Here is a 21,216-nt window from a genome sequence, read left to right on the forward strand (position 1 = left end):
CTTGAGCTACTGAGCATCCACAAAGTCAGTATGTATGTTGAAGTGGTAGTAAAGGCAAGTTTCAACTGCTCAAATGTGGGCTGGGCATTTTTCCAGAGTAGAGCAGTGAGGGGCATGCCTTCCTTTGAAAAATTGAATATGAACTGCTAGTAGAAATGGGAGAAATCTAAAAAACAGTGTATGTTACGCACACTGCAGGGAATTTCCAAATGGCAAATAGCCTGGACCCTAAGTTGATTCATCTTGATGACTTCTGGAGGCATACAAAACCAGGAACTCAGGTGAGTTCTGACTGAATGCACACTTCTCAAGTTTAGTGCAGAGACTGAGACTGACCTTATTTTTTAACAAAAAGGCACTTGCTGGTGAAGTAAACTTGCAGATGAACCTTCAAGACAGGTTTTCTTAAAGTTATTCTTTCATCACCACCAATTCTGACTTCTACATTACATGTGTGCATCCAAATAATATTTTTTCCCTTAGCTTCAGTTTTATGGGGAAGTTGAGGTCATGATGTGGGGGAGAATTTTTTTGCATTCTTCTCAAAGATGTCAACATAGTAGGGAGAGTAAGTGCCATAGTTCCCCTCCTGAATATACTACATGAGCCTCCTTTGGTCTGTATGAAAGGTTCACTAGTATCTGCCATGTTGTCGAAAGAATTCGAAAGGGAAGTGACCTTCTTCTATTGACAGCAAGCAAGTGGATCATGTCAGGTAGACCAGAAGATACCAAGGATTAGGGGGGAACGAGGAATGGATTACACTAAACTGTACTATTTCTATGTTCTTGCAAAAAAACATCCAGGAAGACAGTCTCATCCACTACTGGACCTGAAGACAGTGGGGAATTATCAATAGATTCAATTGTGTTGGATATGGCCTTTCATAACAAGCGTGGGGGGAAAGAGGGCTGTAGGGCCTGAGCTATATTTGCATCTCTAAAATTGTCCATTGCTCCAAAATCAATGAGGCCTGTTGCAGGAGAATCCATTGGGGGATCCCCTAGGATATGCAGGTGAATAGCATCTACAAATTGTTAGGGTGTCTCTCAAAAAGAAACAGGTTATAGGGAAGTTCTCTCCTTTCAAGGTCCTTGCCATTTCCTCTGCACTATACCTGGGATACCTAGTATCCCTATGCTTTTTGGAGTATGTACTGGGCAGGCTGAGACAGTGTGACCAAGCTCACCACAGCAGAAGCACAGGTGGCATTGAAGGTGCCAGTCTGCTTTGTCAGATGTGAGTTGCTGATGAGCTAGATCTGCTTGCATGAATTCAGCAGATGACAAATAAGCAGACATCACTGTAGCTGGGCAGTGGGGCTGCAGAGAACCTCTTTTCTTCTCCCTTCATTCCCACAGCCAATTATCCATGTGGATGACATCCATCTCTGTGTGTCCCAGTCCATCTTATATTTCTACGCACAAGCTGTGCTGCTTTGTTCTACTCTGCATCCACTGTAAGACAACAGAAGTACACTGCACAGGAGGCCACTACGCCTTGCCTCTGCCTGAATCTGGGAGAATCTGATGCTTCTAGTGGTTATAGTTGTGCTTCTAGGTCTGTCCTTCTTGCACTAGACTCAGTCTTATTGCTATTGTGGTCCAAACAAGTTGTCACGACTGTAAATGGATGCCCAAACCCAGCAGTTAGAGTCAGAGTCTGCAGCCATGAGCCAACAGACAGGAAAGGTTGAGAGCCACTGTTCTTTAGCACTAAACTGAAAAATGTTTTGAGGTGTTGGGAATGTAATTAATTGCATACCAGCTTTGCCCTTCCATTTGATTATTTCTATTAGAGTCGGGAGAACTAGGTACAATCCCTGACACTGAGGGCATGTCTACAATATAGGCTAAAGTTGACCTAAAGTGAATAGCATAGCTAGAGTTGACATACTTTGGGTTGACTACCTGCAGTGTTTACACTGCACTGGGTCAACAGGAGAAACTGTCCTGTCAACATACCTTATGCGTCTCATTCTGATGGAGTACTGGAATCAATGGGTGTGCATTTGGCAACTGATTTAGTGAATTTTCACTAGATTTGCTAAATTGACCACTGATGGATCTATCGCCGCAGTGTCAATCCACCCAGTAGTGGAAACAAGCCATGACACAGATTTCCCCTGTGACCTTGGGTAATTAGTCTAATATCCCTGTTCATCAATTTCTGATCTTCCGTCATATCCTTTTTTCTCACCTTGTATCTGCCTTTTTATTTAAGCTTTTATTTATTTAATTCTCAGGCACAAAAACCACTGATTCCAATGAAAGTTATTAATAAAAAACTGAATTAGGACTAGGGATGTTAAATTTTTAATCAACTAATTGACTAGTTGATGGATTTTCCATGGACTAGTCAATTAGTCAATAAGCGGGGGAGCCACTGCAGCTCTGCCTTTTAAATGTATTAAGAGACTGTTGGTTCTTAATACATTTAAAAGGCTAAAATGCAGCAGGAGGGATTCCCAGCTCACACAGCCTTCTTCCCCACCCCCCTTCCCGCATTTGTGTACCAGCCTTTTAAATCTCGGCTCTTAATACATTTAAAAAGCAGAGGTGCAGCATCTGGGACGGGGCATGAGCCAGGAATCAGATGATTTCTGGCTCACGCTCGGTCCCCACTATCCCATTGCCTCCTGCGGAGATGGTGCCAGGGGGAACTGGCTTTTAAGCCAGCTCCCCCCACACTGGCTCCTGTTCCCCAACTACTGCCTCTGATAGAGGCAGCAAGGTGAAGGGAAAGCAACTAGTCACTTTCATCCCTAGTTAGGACCACACAGTTTTACCTTTATGTTGCTTGCTGGCCTTCTAACAAGATCCATCAGTATTGCTTTTATAAAATAAATATTCCAAAATACCATGCTTTACATTCCACTTACCTGTATTTTTTAGCTAGGACATCCCTTTCTGCTTTCTGTTTGGCAAGCACTTCATTCAAAGTGTCTTGTATCTGCGACAAGCCATGAATATACAGTCCTGTTTAGCATTTTAACATAATCAAAATTATTATTGAAGTGAGAGGGAGAAGTACAATAATTATAATTGTTGAAGCAACAAAAACAAAGCTGGAGAATGAAAATATTGTTATGTCTACTCTAAGTGATACTGTCATGAACATTATGAGTCACTGATTTATAAGCACTCAGGATGAAATTCTCCACAGAAAGTTCTGTTTAGCTAGCTCAGTTTTTGGAAAGTTGGGAAATACAGTACACCCGCACCCAGACAGTAATTAAAGAAATTGTGTAGGTTAAAGTTGATGGGCAATGAAATCTTTTTGAAGTCCTTTGAAATCAACAGTTATGCTGACTTACACCAGCTGAGGATGGGGTCCATTAAAATTACAGAAGCAAGAATTTGATACATTGAATATTTTATGTATTAGAGAATAGACAGGATTTTATTTCTCCAAGTCAAATATGATATCTGAAACAATGCACAATAGTTTCACAACATTTATATCTGCAGATACAGGTATCCCTATGGATATAAATTGGGTATCTGCAGTTGCAGAGCTTCAGGGCTCTACTGGGAGCTGCAAAAGCAGCAGCATGTTGGGCTAGTGCCCCGCATGGGCAGCTACTCTGGCATGGCTGTACAGCTCCCAGCCCCAACTTCTGGGATGGGCACCAGGCTCACCAGCAGCTGTCCCTAGTTGCACTAGTGTGAACAAGTAGCTCACATACTCCCAGATAGGAGACCCATCCCTGCAGGGGTCTGCATCTCCTGGCTGAAGGCATGTGCGCCATTTGCACACACTATCATGACCAGGGACAGCTGTCAATGAACTTGGTGCCTGCCCAGGAGGCATGGCTAGGGAGCAATACAGACACACTGGAGAGTGGTGGCCCGACGTGCTGCTGCTTTTGCCACTGAAGTTCCCAACAGAGCTCTGCGGCTATCCAATTTATATCTGTGGCTATCCACAGCCATAGATATACATTTTATATCCATGGAAGGATCTACATACTGTATCAAAACATACACCAGAGAAAAAGACTGTAAAAGAAAAAGAGATTAGAAACTAAGTTTGCTAGCTATACAGGCAGTCCCCGGGTTACATGGATCCGACTTACATCGGATCCCTACTTACAAACGGGGTGAGGAAACCCCGCACTAGCTGCTTCCCTCCAGACGACCAGGGAGACGCGAAGCTAGCGCCCCCGCCAGCAGACCAGGGAGACGCGGAGTGGCTTTTCTCAGCAGACACCTCAGCTTGAGAATAAAGGACTGAGGGAAGTGAGGTGTGGGAGAATAAAACTGAGCTCTGGAGAAATGTTTGGCTAGAGTTTCCCCTACAATATGTACCAGTTCCAACTTACATACAAATTCAACTTAAGAACAAACCTACAGTCCCTATCTTGTACGTAACCCGGGGACTGCCTGTATTTCTTTCTGAAACAAAAGAAGGAATAATTTTTAAATGCTCATATTAGATGCCCTTTTTTTGGCTGACAATACAATAGAAAAATGCGAGGTCTCAACTGGCAAAGATTCAACACCATCACAAGTGCAGTTACCAACTTTGACTCAGGAATCTCTATATGCCAAATGGCAGAGGACACAGGCATGAAAAAGGTTTACAGGGATCCCCCTAAATCTGATAGCCACATAGTTTGCCCAAAAGTGTCAAGTAAGGTCTCTACTGAAAGCCTTTGTCACACTCCCCATCACAGATGTTGCAAAATGCATAGTATGTGAGGAATTATGTACATATACTGAAAATTGTGTTCGTACGGTACATAAGACAGGTCACCAGAATGTCTCTGAGGGTAGCTAAGGTGTATCTTACAGCAGAAGTTTATTTGCATGCAAAATCAACAGCTAATCAAGAATGAAAACTCAAAAGGTGATCACAAAATCTACAAAAATGTACAAACAACATGAGGGTTTTTGGTTTATGACTAAGATAAAAAATCAGTCTGCTATATAAGGAAAATACAAGGAGACACCGGTGGTCCTTCATTGAAGAAGTAGGCTGTTTAACTATATGCTTGCTTAGTGAAAAAAAATTACAGCCAGACGTGGCTAAAAATACTGGAAATACATTAGAGTTAAACTTAATTAAATAAGACAGTGTTTTGTTAATTAAGTTTAGGGTCTAGTACATGTGTTATGATTTTATCTTATATTCCATCCTTGTTTCCATTATTTCTGCTTGCTATCATTTGAATCTCGGTTCTTGGTTAAATAAACATATACTTAGAATCACTAAAGACAAATATGAGAACTGTCTATTAAGTATAATGTAACTGGTAAGCTGCTGTGTTCTGTTCCTTTGGGAGCAGGTCTGGTAATTCTGTGAGTGTTCAATGATCAGGGGCTAAGCATTGCAGTGGGACACCCATAAGATTAAAATATCCCATTAGTAACATGTAAAGGAAACGTGTTCTGAGGGGGCCTGGAGGGCATTGTTTGTATGTGAGGGTTACTCACCTTCTGCAGTAACTGACATTCTTCGAGATGGGTGTCCCTGTGGGTGCTCCACCTTAGGTGTTTTGGTGCTACAGCACACCTGGCTGGAAGATTTTACCAGCAGTGGCTTTGACAGCTAGCTTGCACATGTGCAGAAGCGCTACACGTGCTAGGCGGCTAAAGAGCATGCGCAAGGTACAGTCACCTCAGTTTCTTCTCTGCCCCGGAAAAGTATGGAAATAATACCGAAACAAAGGGGAGGAAGGGTGGGTGGTGGAGCACCCACTGGGACACCCATCTCGAAAAACATCGAGTTACTGCAGAGGGTGAGTATCCCTCTTCGAGGAGTATCCCTGTGGGTGCTCCACCTTAGGTGACTACAAGCAGTTTATCCACTGGAGGTGAGAGCTTTGGACAGTGTCGTGTCCTTTTGGACCATGGTAAGGATTGTATGTCCAAACACAGTTTCTCTGAACATGTAGGAGTCCAGAGCATAGTGAGCAGCGAATGTATGAGTAGAGAACCAGATGGCCGATTTGCATATATCGGACAGAGAGATACCCTGTACATAGGCTGCTGATGCTGCCCTGGTTCTGCAGGTGGTTCTTTACCAAAGAATGCGTAAGAATAGCATATTCAATCCACTATCCATTTTGAGATCCTCTGGGATGAGATGGGGTGTCCCTGGGATTGCTCGGTGTTTAATACGAATAACCTGTTGGTTTTCTGAATTTGCTTGGTTCTTTCCAGGTAGAACACAATGGCCCTCCGTCAGGGCCGGATTAAGGGGGGGGCTAACCAGGCAGCTGCCCGGGGTGCCAACCTATGGGGGGTGCTTGATTGCAGCTGTAAGGGGTGCTGCGCGGCCCCCGCCCCCAGGCGCGCGGCACCCCTTACAGCTGCAATCAGGCGCTGTGCAGCCCCCACCCCTGCCGTGCATGGAACCCGTTACAGCCCGGGGGCGGGGGCCGCGTGGCACCTGATTACAGCTGTAAGGGGAGCCGCACGCTTTGGCGGGAGGAGCCGCGCATGTGCCGTGCGCCCGTTGCCCGGGGAGCAAGAATGGCTCGAGATGGCACTGCCCTCCATAAATCAATTGTGTGGAGTATGGCCTCTGTCTGGTTGGCATGGGGTTTGGGAAAAAAGACTGGTAAGTTAATAGGGTTTGTTACAGTGAAAAGAAGAGGGCACCTTCGGCAGGAACTTAAGGTGAGGCTGGGGGACTACCTTGTCCTTATGGAAGGTGGTGAAAGGAGAGTCTGCCATCAGAGCCGCAATTTCACTGACTCTCCTGACAGATGTGATTGCCACTAGTAAGGCCACCTTCATGGAGAGGCGGAGCCTGGAGCTGGTCGGCATAGGCTCAAACGGTTTACGAGTTAAGCCCCTCAGAACCAAACTGAGGTCCCAGGCTGGAGCCAGAGGTTTGATTGGTAGATAAGCCCCGAGTTTTTGAGTTCGGTTATGTATTGCAGGACCACGGATAATTGAGTGGAAGATGGGTCAAGATTGTGGAGGTGAGGCCATGTGAAGAATCGACACCACTTGAACAGGTAAGTTTTGCGAGTGAATGTTCTCCGACTGCTAAGGAGGATATGTTGGGACTTCATCTGTACATTCTGCTTCTAGTGAAGTGAGCCATTGAGGAGCCAGGCCTGAAGGTTCAGGGTGTGGAGATGAGGATGCTGAAGGCGACTGCGACATTGGGTGAGGAGATGTGGGAGCCGTGGGAGATGTGGGAGCCGTGAGTGGTTGGCTGACATTTGCGGTAGATACGTATACCAGGTTTGTCTCGGCCAGTCTGGAGCTATCAGTATGACGTTGGCATTGTCTAAGCATACCTTGGTGACTACTTGATGGAGAAGCGGTATGGAGGGGAAAGCATATAGTAGGGCTGTCCTGCAGTGTAACGTGAATGCATCCCTTAGGGATTGTGTTTCAATGCTCACACATAAACAGTAGCATGGACACTTTTTATTGGCACTGGTGGCCATCAAGTTGATCTGCAGGAAGCCCCATTGTGTAAAGATTTGATGCAGAATGAGGGGTCTAGTTCCCCTTCGTGACTCACAGAAGAATTCCTGCGGAGTCTGTCTGGGTACGTCTACAATAGCCCATTAGATCTATCTAGGGAGGCTAATGAGGGTGACCAGAATTACAAATCAAGCCCGGGATTTAAATATCCTGCGCTTGATTTGCATGTTCCCGGCCGGTCGCCATTTTAGAAATTGACTAGCCCGAAGTAACTGCTCGCGTCTACATGCGGCAGTGAAACGGGATTCCGGAATAAAGCCCTAAATCGAATTAGGTGGTATTCCTCGTGGAATGAGGTTTACCACCTAATTCAATTTAGGGCTTTATTCCGGAATCCCATTTCACTGCCGTGTGTAGACGCCGGCAGTTACTTTGGGCTAGTCAATTTCTAAAATGGCGACCGGCCGGGAACATGCAAATCAAGCGCGGGATATTTAAATCCCGGGCTTGATTTGCAATTCTGGTCGCCCTCATTAGCCTCCCTAGATCAATCTAGGGGGCTAGTGTAGATGTACCCTCTGTGGTTATATTGTCTTTGCCAGGGAAATGTGAGGCAATTTATATTATGTTGTGAGTGATGCACCAAGTCCATAAACAGACTGCCTCTCTGCAGAGGGGGTAGGACCTTGCCCCTCCATGCCTCTTTATATAGAACATTGCAGGTTGGTTGTCCGTAAAGATCTGCACTGTGAAGTTGGAAATATGGTTCACAAAATGCTGGCAGGCATATTATGCTGCCCAAAGCTCGAACACATTGATGTGCATTGTGGCCTGCATGTGGGTCTACTGTGTTTGTGTGGTGAGGGTACCCTGGTGAGCTCCCCAGCCTTGTTGCGATGCATCTGTGGTAATGGTGAACTATGGGGCTTCCCTGTGGAAGGGGACCCCAGCACACATTTTGTGCTTCTGACCACCACTGGAGGGAGTGTTGGACCATGTTTGAAAGTGAGACCAGCTTGTGTAGGCTATTTACCCAACATCACTTTACTGTGCTCAGCCAGTGTTGTAGAGACCTCATGTGTAATCTGGCATGCAGGACAACTGTTGTCGCTGCTGCCATATGGCCTAGTAGCTGGAGACATGCCCTGGCAGGAAGTTGTGAAGCCATGGTGTGAAGCTGTACTAGTTGTAATATTGCAAGGAACCTCTGATGGGATAAGGATGCGATAACATGGATGCAATCGAATTGAGCTCCTATAAATTCTAGTACTTGGGTTAGTTGGAACTGGCATTTGGAGAGGTTGATTTGAAGGCCAAGTGAACAGAGGAGCAACATGATGGTCGTGACTGAGTCCTGAGTTTCCTGGAATGACTTGTTCCTTATAAAGCAATCGTCAAGATATGGATAAATTGACACTCCCTGTCTTTGCAGGTGGGCCATCACAACTGCCAAAGATCTTGGAAAAAACCCTTGGTGCCATGGATAGGTGAAATACTGTATACTGGAAATGTCTCCCTGCAGTAAATCTTGGGTACCTCCTGTGCACAGGGTGTATGGGCACATGGAAGTACGCGTCTTGGAGGTCAAGAGTCACCAGTCAGTCATCTTTGTTGAGGGAGGGTATGATGGTGGAGAGGGAACCATCTTGAAGCGTTGGAACAGGATGTATCTGTTGAGAGCTCAGACTGAGAATGGGTCTCCAGTGCCCTGACTTCTTCTCCGTGAGAAAATATTGGGAGTAGAAGCTGGTGTTTTGATATTGTTGTGGAACTCTTTCCACTGCATTTATATGGAGCAAGTGGTCAATCTCTTGATGTAGAATAGTCTCGTGAGATGGGTCCCTGAAGAGGGACTGAGTGGGTGGTTGGGTTTTGGGAGGAGATAGAGATTATGCAAATGAAGCATAACAATATGCTAATCAGCACTTCATTTGCATTGCCTCTTGCAGCAGAAAACCGTAGTGTGGACATAGCCTGAGAGTGCTAGCCTGGCAGTGTGACTGACAGCCCGTGAGGAGAAAACAGCATTTAAAGCAGAGCCCCTGCTTGGGAGAATGCTGTGAAAAAGATTAGGAAATTTTTTTTTAAATCTGTGAAAAAAAAAATCTCTCAGCTTTATGTGAGGAGGCTAGAGCTGAAGCTGAGAGAAAAGAAACTCCTCGGTGCAAGAAAGGGGAAGCACAGGGCGTGGAGCCCGCGCCAGTCTCCGTGTTTGAGGGAGACACTTGGTCTTTGTTTTTTTTGAAGGATAGTAAAAATATAATAAAAATATAATGAAAAGGCTAACTAAGTAAAGGAGAAGACTAGCTGTCTCTCTGAGGAGAAATCTGCAAGTGCACTGTGGGTTCCAACCGATGCCGCCGGCGGCAGAGAAGGAACTGAGGTGACCGTATCTCACACATGCGCATTAGCTGCCTAGCGCGTGTAGCGCTTCTGCGCATGTGCGAGCTAGCTGTCAAAGCCACTGCTAGTAAAAGCTTCTGGCCAGGCATGCTGCAGCACTCCTAAGGTGGAGTACACCCACAGGGATACTGCTCGAAGAAGAATGCCTATTGACAGGGCATTCATGGAGCTGACCCATGAAGGCTCATTCCCACTAAGAGCAGGTGGCACCAAGGTGCCTCACAACCCTGGGCATCCCCAGGAAGCATCACACTAACATGTTCCCATTGAGGCCACTGCGATGATCTGATAACCAAATAAAATCAAACCCCTAAGTTACCAGGAAATACACTTTTTTGTTTTTATCAACCATTACACCTGAAAAGGGAACATTTACAGGATGAAAAAAAAAAAACCAACTCATTGAATGTTTCCAGGAAGCTGATTCTCTCCATATTACTGTATTTATTTATATGTATGTATTATTTACTAAAATAAGTGAAGTATGAACATACCGTGTTTATTAAAGTGGCAGATCACAGTATTTTTAAGAGCTGGGTATAATGAATGTAATAGTATTGCTAATTTATCTTCATAAATCCAATGCAACTTTATATTGCTGATCATTCTTATGCTTCTTCCTGAGTGACTACTATTTTTTATGTTAAATGGCACCAAATTATTTAGTTTTGCCACAAGGGACTTAAATAAAGAACATCAGGACAATTTTTCTTGTGACCTTAGCCAGAGAAGGTCTAATACTCTTTATTTCCATTATATGAAACTGGGTGGATTTCTGTTTCAGTCATATAAGGAGCTTGTCTGGTTATTCAAACACAAGGAAATGTAATCATTTTGAGCAGCAGCTCTCAACTTTTATCTAGTTAGTTAGCTGTACACCCCATGGGTTGGATTGACTAGTCCACCACTGCTAAGCAATTGACTGTAAATATACTTGAAAAGCTTTTAGATACCATCACCTACATATTTTTCATTCCCTTTTTCCATAAACAGGAACAACTTTTTCTCTAGCTCATGTTTCTTTTAATAGGTATCTGTTGACCTATGCGGGAACTCAATTTTAGTTTAAAAGACACGAGTCTATATTCAGCTTGAGTTTATGCTGGCTTCTGCTAGTGCAAACGTAAATACTGGGCCCCAACAATGGAAATTACATTAGGAATGGGTTCAATGATGAACAACAGATATAACTTCCTTCTTTAGGGAAACAGAGAATGATCACAAATGGGCAGATCTGCCAGAAAATGGACAGCACTAGCTGGGAAGGCAAAATGTTGAGTGAAGCCAGAAGATGCACTTATTAAGTAAATTCCCTCAGCCATGTCTGCCAGCATGTCTCTTATGAATCTGCAGCAATAAACTGAAGCTGATTTGTGCCAGCAAAAATTCTGAGATGGCAGGAGGTCTGTACCATTAGATATCCTCTTTTGAGATTAAGCTGTTTTTGGAACCAGGGGGCAAAGGTAATTTACACCTCCCAGTGCCAGCACTTATGAATCTGCCCTATCATTTTGCCTAACACATTTTTTATTTTTTGACAATTTTGGGGTTCTCTATAATTGCACTGGAATGAAAATGCTGTATTTATTTGTGCATATACATGCATAGTTCGTAGGTATGGCGAGGCTCCAAAATAACTATGTCCAATCATGAATAAGAGATCCTTATCAATAGTATTGAACTTGAGTTACTGAGCTCTTTGTGACTATTGCTTGCTGATTTTACTCAGATACTCATGTTTTTATGCCTAAACTGATTTGTTCAAACTGAAAAGGTAATATTTTCATTTCTACAAAATGGCTTGTTTTTATCATCTGGCATATCCCAGATAATAACTGAAACACCCTGAAAGGTACATATACTAAAAGTCGAGAACCCCTACTTTAAAAGTCTTGAATAGTAAGTACCTAGAACCATTTTCTCAAATTGTATTTTCCGGAAGAAGATACTATTACTTTGCAATATATTAGAGTAATGATAGCATATTATAGAGCGGTGATTAAAATTGAACTTAAATTCACATCTACCTTCATCTTTTGTGTTTCTTAATTCAAACAGCAACAGTTTTTCCTGCTTCTTTTCTATATCTTGTAATGTAGCAATAATGGACTCATGCTATCAAATACAAACATAGTTAATTTTATTGTTACAAAGGTAAATACGAGGTACTGTATAATGAACCTAAATTCTGTGGCAATATTCTTGGCTTCCACAGCACACTGTCACAGTTGATTCATTTAAAGAGAAAACAGAGAGTCATAATTAAGTATGAAAACAAACTAGTATGTAACCACTACAGCAGCCCATGTGCTTTATTATATTAAATTCAATCTATGCAATCTTTTCTCATGTTTTACACTTTTGTTATGTTGAAGATTTTTGTACTGACAAGCCTAACTGCATCACAAAAGCTGTCGGGGTAAGCTGAAGATTTTGACAGCTGGGATGAGGCACCTGGGTTTTCTGGCATTTGTGGAAAAGTGAGAGGCAGTTGAGATAAGCACATTAGCTGAGAGCTTCTGTTAAAATGATCAGCAGTGAAATAATTAATGTTGATATTCAAAGCCATTTTTCAGGCTATTTGCAGATTTGGGAGCAAAACACTGCATCAATTTACATTTGGTTAATGGTTTCAAAGTTTCCTGTGTAACCATATGGTCCAGAATTTTTGTTTTATTTCTGCAGTACAATATGAGTGTTTTCAGCAGCAACTGTGGCTGCAATGAACTGCTTAGTGCTCTAGGTATTAATAGTTTAAAGACAGGCATTTTTCATCACCTCTAGTGCTGCCAGTTGAGGTGATATATATGAGACTTCATTGATCCTGGGATTTTCCAACCTTGTGAAAGTAGCATGGTAATTATACAGGAAGTATAGATGCACAGGAACATGAACAGAAACAGATGGAGATAGATTGCACAAACTGAACTTTTCTTTAGTGTGTTCACACAGCTTCAGAACGTGCTGGTGCTCTCGGCATGCATTTTAGGGATCATTAGTTTATCTAAACACATGGTATAGTTACATTATTCAATCAACACAGCTATATACAGAATAGAAATGTACTGCACTGTAAAGCAATATTTAAAAAACTCAATATTTATACTTACTGTGCCACATTTCTCTCTGGTCATATCTTGGTGCAAAACCAATGGAACATCAGCCTTTCTACAGCAATCATAACAAGTATGTGTTGGTCTTCTTGACCTTTTAGGGCCTATATCCCACCATACACACACAATTAATAAAGAAAATAAATATAATTTTAATATAATTATGGTAATATTCGTATAAAACTAATGTAATACAATGGATGCCAATTATTCAAATTACTAAGGGTGCATCTACAATGCACTGTTATTCTGGAATAACGGCAGTTATTTTGGAAAAACAATACAAGCATCCACATAGCAATTGCATTATTTAAAAAAAAAAAAATCAAAAGAATGGAGGCCTTTTTCTGATGATGGTAAACCTCATTTTACAAGGAACACCACCTCTTCCGAAAAAGCTATTTTGGAAGAGGCTGTGTGTGGACGCTCTATTGCTGCTATTTCGAATAGCCCCTCACCAGGGACATTCTAAGTTATTCCTCCCCAGTTTCTCCTGGGGCTCTAAATCAAGATAGCATGTCCACATTAGGGGACCCTGCCTTGGACTAATTTTGAGGCTTCCCTGTAGCATGGACACTCTATTTTGAAAAAAGCTATTCTGGAAGATATCTTCCAGATTAGCTTTTTCTGAAATAAGCTTGCAGTGTAGATGTATCCTAAGACTCAAAAGCAGACCATAATATAAAAGCAACATTGTATATGCAAATGAAATAAAATCAAGTTAGCTAAATACTATGTTTTAGAGACCCACTAAGACATTATTCCAGTTCTGGATGCACAACTACAAGATTTGGGTGTGTCTAGACTACAGGGTTTTGTCGACAAAAGTGGACTTTTGTCGACAAAACTATACCTGCGTCTACACTGCTGCTGAGTTCTGTCAACATAACGTCGACAGAATTCAGCAGTTTTGTCGACAGCTGTAAACCTCATACTATGAGGAATAACACCTTTTGTCGACAGAGCTCTGTCGACAGAAGGCATTATTGCATCTACACTGTACTTTGCATCTACACTGCCATGTCGACAAAGCGGCTTGCTTTGTCGACAGAATTGGATGTATTCTAGACGCTCTTTGTTGACAGAAGCCTGTAGTCTAGACATACCCTTTGTGTGGGAGAAATACAGAAAACTAACAAAAATTAAAGGACCAAATACATCTTTGTTTAGCTGCACTGACTTTACCAGGAAACAATCTGTAACATACATTTGACTGTCTTAATGATATCTACTATATATTTGAAATAGTCTGTTTGTCTGTCTGTCCATCCATCTATATGTTTATTCAAGAACTCCTCCTAAATAGAAAGAGTGAGGACCACCAAACTTTGTATACTGCTTCCTCTTAAACAAAGGTAAGGGTTTGGTTGTTCCAGGAAAATGGGAGATACTTGGAATGGGATTGCTTCTCACAAAACCATACAGAAAGAGACAGAATCACCAGGCAGATGAAAGGGACTGGCTGAGCCCCAAGGCAATCCAGGACTGCCTCAGTCCCAAGGCACGTGCCCTTCCTTCTACCTCCCACGTATCCTTTAGGGAGAGCAGGAGGGGGACTAGCGCCCCCTCCCGCCGGATTCATACAAGAACATCGCTGGCTGTTCCCCTTCATCAGGGAGTGAAGGGAAAGTGAACAGTTTTCTGCATTCCTCACTCTGGCTGGGGAGCACAAGACAGACAAACCTGACCTGTACCAGCGAGGGGACATGCACCCTGCCTGAGCTGTGCTTGCTGGAGCTGCAGCAGCCATGGAGAGGCACTTCTCACTTGGCGCTAAGGTGTTGTGGTGAGAGAGGACTGAGGTAGTCCCCTTTCCTTCTGGCAGCCTGTATACTGAACCCCTCATTCCCAGCCCCACCCTAAAGCAATGATTTAAATAAAGCATGCACATTTTAATTTTTTTTAAATTGAGTTAAGACCCAAACAACGCTGGGTAAAACTTCTACAGGTTACACCTCTATAAACCAGTACACTTTGGTCCGGCAATATCTGTCCCAGAAATGACCTCCCCTGGTCTGGCAAAATCCCTCATCTGGGACCAATCAGGTCCAAAGGGTGCAGGACCAGGGAGGTCCAACCTGCAGTAGATACATAACTATCAATGATATACTATCACTAGAAAATGCCTGTGCCTGGCATGGAAACAATCAAGCAAACTTGCAACATTTTTCCGTATGTTTGTTTCCATGAGACAAAGATACAACTCTGTTATTAACGTTATGAAATAGCCAACATACCAGTAACCTCAGTTGTTTCATAAGCAACTTCACTGTCAGTAGCACCATAAGACTTAAGCAATTCTCTCATTTCATCACTGCAGGCTTCAGCCAAAGCATTTTTCCCATGCTTATCCTTCTCATTAGGATTTGCTCCATGATGTAGTAGAATTTTGACTGCCTACAACATAGTTCTTAATTATTATAATCATAGTAGCCCTAAAATGTGCTAGATACTATGCAAACATATTAGATGACACAGTTCCTGTTCTGATGAGTTAACATTCTAACAAGACAAAGAAACATATGAGGGAGGAGAAGAGAGACACAACAATCTTTCTTACAAGTATTTTTGGCATTTATCTACTTAGTTCCATGTCTTATACTTTTGAATTTTTATTTATTAAATATATATAAATTGTCATGGGATAAGAGGGAAGATCCTGTCATGGATTGATAACTAATTAAAAGACAGGAAACAAAGGGTAGGAATAAATGGTAAGTTTTCAGAGTGGAGAGAGGTAACTAGTGGGGTCTCCCAAGGGTCTGTACTGGGACCAATCCAATTCAACTTATTTATAAATAATCTAGAGAAAGCAGCAAACAGTGAGGTGGCAAATTTGCAGATGATACCAAACTACTCAAGATAGTTAAGACCAAAGCAGACTATGAAGAGCTTCAAAAAGATCTCACCAAAGAATCATAGAATCATAGAATAGGAGGACTGGAAGGGACCTTGAGAGGTCATCAAGTCCAGTTCCCTGCCCCCGTGGCAGGACCAAATACTGTCTAGACCATTCCTTATTAGACATTTATCTAATCTACTCTTAAATATCTCCAGAGATGGGGATTCCATAACTTCCCTGGGCAATTTATTCCAGTGTTTAACTATCCTGACAGTTAGGATCTTTCTCCTAATGTCCAACCTAAACCTCCCTTGCTGCAGTTTAAGCCCATTGGTTCTTGTTCTAGCCTCAGAGGCCAAGATGAACAAGTTTTCTCCCTCCTCCTTATGACACCCTTTTAGATACCTGAAAATGGCTATCATCTCCCCCCTCAGTCTTCTCATTTCTAAACTAAACAAACCCAATTCTTTCAGCCTTCCTTCATAGGTCATGTTCTCTAGACCTTTAATCATTCTTGTTGCTCTTTTCTGGACCCTCTCCAATTTCCCCACATCTTTCTTGAAATGCAGTACCCAGAACTGAACACAATACTCCAACTGAGGCCTAACCAGCGCAGAGTAGAGCGGAAGAAGGACTTCTCGTGTCTTGCTCACAACACACCTGTTAATGCATCCCAGAATCATGTTTGCTTTCTTTGCAACAGCATCACACTGCTGACTCATATTCAGCTTGTGGTCCACTATAACCCCTAGATCCCTTTCTGCCGTACTCCTTCCTAGACAGTCGCTTCCCATTCTGTATGTGTGAAATTGATTGTTCCTTCCTCAGTGGAACACTTTACATTTGTCTTTATTAAACTTCATCATGTTTACCTCAGACCATTTCTCCAATTTGTCCAGATCATTTTGAATTATGACCCTATCCTCCAGAGCAGTCGCAACCCCTCCCAGCTTGGTATCATCTGCAAACTTAATAAGCGTACTTTCTATACCAATATCTAAAATAGTTGATGAAGATATTGAACAGAGCCAGTCCCAAAACAGACCCCTGCGGAACCCCACTTGTTATGCCTTTCCAGCAGGATTTTGAACCATTAATAACTACTCACTGAGTACGGTTATTCAGCCAGTTATGCACCCACCTTATAGTAGCCCTATCTAAGTTGTATTTGCCTAGTTTATTGATAAGAATATCATACGAGACCATATCAAATGCCTTACTAAAGTCTAGGTATACCACATCCACCGCTTCTCCCTTATCCACAAGACTCATTATCCTATCAAAGAAAGCTATCAGATTGGTTTGACATGATTTATTCTTTACAAATCCATGCTGTCTGTCTCCTATCACCTTGCCACCTTCAAAGTGTTTACAGATGATTTCCTTAATTACTTGCTCCATTATCTTCCCTGGCACAGAAGTTAAACTAACTGGTCTGTAGTTTCCTCGGTTGTTTTTATTTCCCTTTTTATAAATGGGCTCTATATTTGCCCTTTTCCAGTCTTCTGGAATCTCTCCTGTCTCCCATGATTTTACAAAGGTGATAGCTAGAGGCTCAGATACCTCCTCTATCAGCTCCTTGAGTATTCTAGGATGCATTTCATCAGGCCCTGGTGACTTGCAGGCATCTAACTTTTCTAGGTGTTTTTTAACTTGTTCTTTTTTTATTTTATCTTCTAAACCTCCCCCCTTCCCACTAGCATTCACTATGTTAGGCATTCCTTCAGACTTCTTGGTGAAGACTGAAACAAAGAAGTCATTAAGCATCTCTGCCATTTCCAAGTTTCCTGTTACCGTTTCTCCCTCCTCACTGACCAGTGGGCCTACCCTGTCCTTGGTCTTCCTCTTGCTTCTAATGTATTTATAAAAAGTCTTCTTGTTTCTCTTTATTCCCGTAGCTAGTTTGAGCTCATTTTGTGCCTTTGCCTTTCTAATCTTGCCCCTGAATTCCTGAGTTGTTTGTCTATATTCATTCTTTGTAATTTGACCTACTTTTCATTTTTATATGACTCCTTTTTTATTTTTAGATCATGCAAGATCTCGTGGGTAAGCCAAGGCGGTCTTTAGCCATATTTTCTATCTTTCTGACACAGCAGAATAGCTTGCTTTTGGGCCCTTAACAATGTCCCTTTGAAAAACTTCCAACTCTCCTCAGTTTTGATTCCCATGGGACCTTACCTATCAGCTCTCTGAACTTACCAAAATCCATCTTTCTGAAATCCATTGTCTCTATTTTGCTGTTCTCCCTTCTACCCTTCCTTAGAATTGTGAACTCTATGATTTCATGATCATTTTCACTTAAGCTGCCTTCCACTTTCAAATTCTCAACCAGTTCCTCCCTATTTGTTAGGATCAAATCTAGAACAGCTTCCCCCCCAGTAGCTTTTTCAACCTTCTGAAATAAAAAGTTGTCTCCAATGCAGTCCAAGAACTTATTGGAAAGTCTGTGCCCCGCTGTGTTATTTTCCCAACATATATCTGGATAGCTGAAGTCCCCCATCACCACCAAATCTTGGGCTTTGGATGATATTGTTAGTTGTTTAAAAAAAGCCTCTTTCACTTCTTCCACCTGGGTAAGTGGCCTGTAGTAGACTCCTAGCATGACATCACCCTTGTTTTTAACCCATTTTAGCCTGACCCAGAGACTCTCAACACTTGCGTCTCCTATGTCCATCTCCACCTCACTTCAAGTGTGTTCATTTTTAATATATAAGGCAACACCTCCTCCCTTTTTTCCCTGTCTACACTTCCTGAGCAACTTGTACCCTTCTATACAAACATTCCAATCATGTGTATTATCCCACCAAGTTTCTGTGATGCCAACAATGTCACAATTGTACTTATTTATTAGCACTTCCAGTTCTTCCTGCTTATTACCCATACTTCTTGCATTTGTATATAGGCATCTAAGATTCTGATTTGACCTTGTCTCCCAGTTTTGCCCTGACCCTCCATTCTCTCTGCCATTATAGCCCATGCACTCTCCCATTTCCAACCCATCTCCCAGGTCTCCATGTTCTCCACTTACCTATGGGCTTTGCTCACCTGTCCCTGAAAGTGATTGGGCAATAAAATGGCAAATAAAATGTAATGTTCAGAAATTTAAAGTAATGCAGATTGGAAAAAATAATCCCAGCTATACATACAATATAATGGGGACTAATTTAGCTACAACTACTCAAGAGAGAGATCTTGGAGTCATTGGATATAGTTCACTAAAAATATCCCACTCAGTGTGCAGCAGTAGTCAAAAAAGCATATACAATGTTAGGAATCATTAAAAAAGGGATAGGGAATAAGACAGAGAATATCTTATTGCCTCTATATAAAACCATGGTACGCCCACATCTAGAATACTGCATATGGAGATGGTTGCCTCATCTCAGAAAAGACACTGGCATTGGAAAAAGTTCAGAAAAGGGCAACAAAAATTATTAGGGTTTTGGAATGAGTCTCGTATGAAGAGAGATTAAAAAGACTTGGATTTTTCATCTTAGAAAAGAGTAGACAAAGGGGGGGTATGGTAGAGGTCTATGAAATGACTGGTGTAGAAAAAGAGAACGAGAAGTTATTTACCCTTTCCCACAGTATAAGAACTGGAGGTCATCAAATGAAATTAATAGGCAGGAGGTTTTAAACAAACAAAATACAGGTTTTCTTCTCTCAGAGCACAGTCAACTTGTGGAACTCCTTGCCAGAGGATGTGGTGAAGACTAGGACTTTAACAGGGTTCAAAAAAGAACTAAATAGATTCATGGAGGTTAGGTCCATCAATTGCTATTAGCCAGGATGGGTAGGAATGGCATCCCTAACCTCTGTTTGTCTGGAAATGGGTGACAGGAGAGGGATCATGTGAGGATTACCTGTTGTGTTCCCTCCTTCTGGGGCCACTGTCGGCAGACAGGATACTAGGCTAGATGGACCTTTGGTCTGACCAAGTATATCCATTCTTATGACCAATTCATAATTGTCTGTTTAGCTTGTCATCTTCATAGTAGGGATGTTAAAATGAGGGTGTTTTTTTCAGTGGTTACAAGATTACATGTGGGGGAAGGAGGAAGCGGCTCTGCAGGAGCTACTGCAAGCAGGGAGCCAGCTTTCCTGTGCCAGGGGGTGCGCAGGTAGCTCTGCAGGAGCTGGTGTTTGTGGGGAGCCAGTGATTGCAAGCACCGGCTCTTGCCTACCCCATGCTGCTACTTCTGTATCAGCAGTATGTAGGAAAGGCAGCAGTACGGAGGAGATGGAAAGGCTTGCATGTAACCGTGAAGGTTAACCGATGAGCCCAGACTCATCAGTTTACTGTTTAACTATATATACTATCACATCCCTACTTCATAGTGTCACTATCTGCAGCACAAAGCATCATAAATCTGTTTCAAGTTAACAGAATTTGGTAAATATCAAATAACTATTTTGGATATATATATAAACAAGATACAGAACATAAGTGAATTTTTTTTTATCACTGGTATGTGATGATGACTTTGGCCCCAGTTCTACAAACACTTATGAACATGCATAATTTTAAACACATAACTAGTCCCATTGAAGTTAGCGGGACTATTTAAGTATTTAAAGTTAAGCTGTATATCAGCGTTTCTCAAACTGTGGGTCATGACCCTCCTCACTCACTGGAGAGATTTAAGAGCAGTTTGGACAGATGTCTATCAGGGATGATCTAGACAATACTTGGTCCTGCCATGAGGTTACCATTATTTCACTGGGAGTTTTACATGCACACTCCAGAGCAGACTTTAGTTCTTACAGTTAACATCAATAGTACATAAAGTAGCAGAAGAAATGCAGTTATCTGCTCTGATTTAGATGCTCCTATAGTCATTGTTTGTGGGAGCAGAAACTCAATGTTAAACTTGAATTTTGACAGGTTAAAAACGTACATTTATGTATTTTAATGCAAATCTGTATATGTACACTATTAATATTTTTGGATTTAGTTATTTAAACCATCATTTTCTTTTACATGCACAACTGTGGCATTTGCATGTCCATAACTGAAAATCAGGGCCAGGCATGGTAATATGGTTAGAATTGTACCTTGAAATAATCGCCAGACACAGCATCATGTATTGGCAAAGTCCCATCCAGACTTTTGCTATTAACATCAGCACCAGCTTTTAATAACTCTACGATCACCTCAGTAAATCCCCGGTTGGAAGCTTCATGAATTGCTGTCCAGCCTAGAGAAACCAAATCAAAATTTAGATTGTCATTCTGATGTCTAAAAACCCACACAGGGCATAAATTGATAATTATAAACTCTTTTGTATAAAAAGTGACTATGTCAGACTTCTGGTCGGAGACTGGTAACTGACAGATTTCTTTGTTTTTCTGAAACAATACTGGCTAAAGGAATGTATTATTTGCTTTTCAGTCATGCTATCAGAAGTAATAGCAGCAAAGAAGTTATAGATTAGAAATGTCAGAAATCAAAAACATAAATACTGAT

At 42.0% G+C, this 21,216-nt stretch overlaps 1 protein-coding gene across 8 annotated transcripts in view; it reads right to left on the minus strand.

Moving 5' to 3' along the window:
- ANKRD31 (ankyrin repeat domain 31) overlaps positions 1-21,216 on the minus strand; it is a 195,420-nt gene that overhangs the window by 43,741 nt on the left and 130,463 nt on the right. For all 8 annotated transcript variants that reach the window (XR_012904845.1, XM_075932280.1, XM_075932281.1 and 5 more), the window contains 5 exons: positions 20,805-20,947; positions 15,145-15,304; positions 12,905-13,011; positions 11,822-11,909; positions 2,882-2,978 (listed from right to left, as the gene is read on the minus strand). Coding sequence is in view for 7 of the 8 variants with exons in the window: in XM_075932280.1 (XP_075788395.1) it covers positions 2,882-2,978; positions 11,822-11,909; positions 12,905-13,011; positions 15,145-15,304; positions 20,805-20,947 (595 nt within the window). In the remaining variant the exon portion in view is untranslated. The remainder of the gene's footprint in view (positions 1-2,881; positions 2,979-11,821; positions 11,910-12,904; positions 13,012-15,144; positions 15,305-20,804; positions 20,948-21,216) is intronic.

Source organism: Pelodiscus sinensis, chromosome 6 (genome assembly GCF_049634645.1).
Source record: "Pelodiscus sinensis isolate JC-2024 chromosome 6, ASM4963464v1, whole genome shotgun sequence".
Lineage (NCBI taxonomy): Eukaryota > Metazoa > Chordata > Testudines > Trionychidae > Pelodiscus > Pelodiscus sinensis.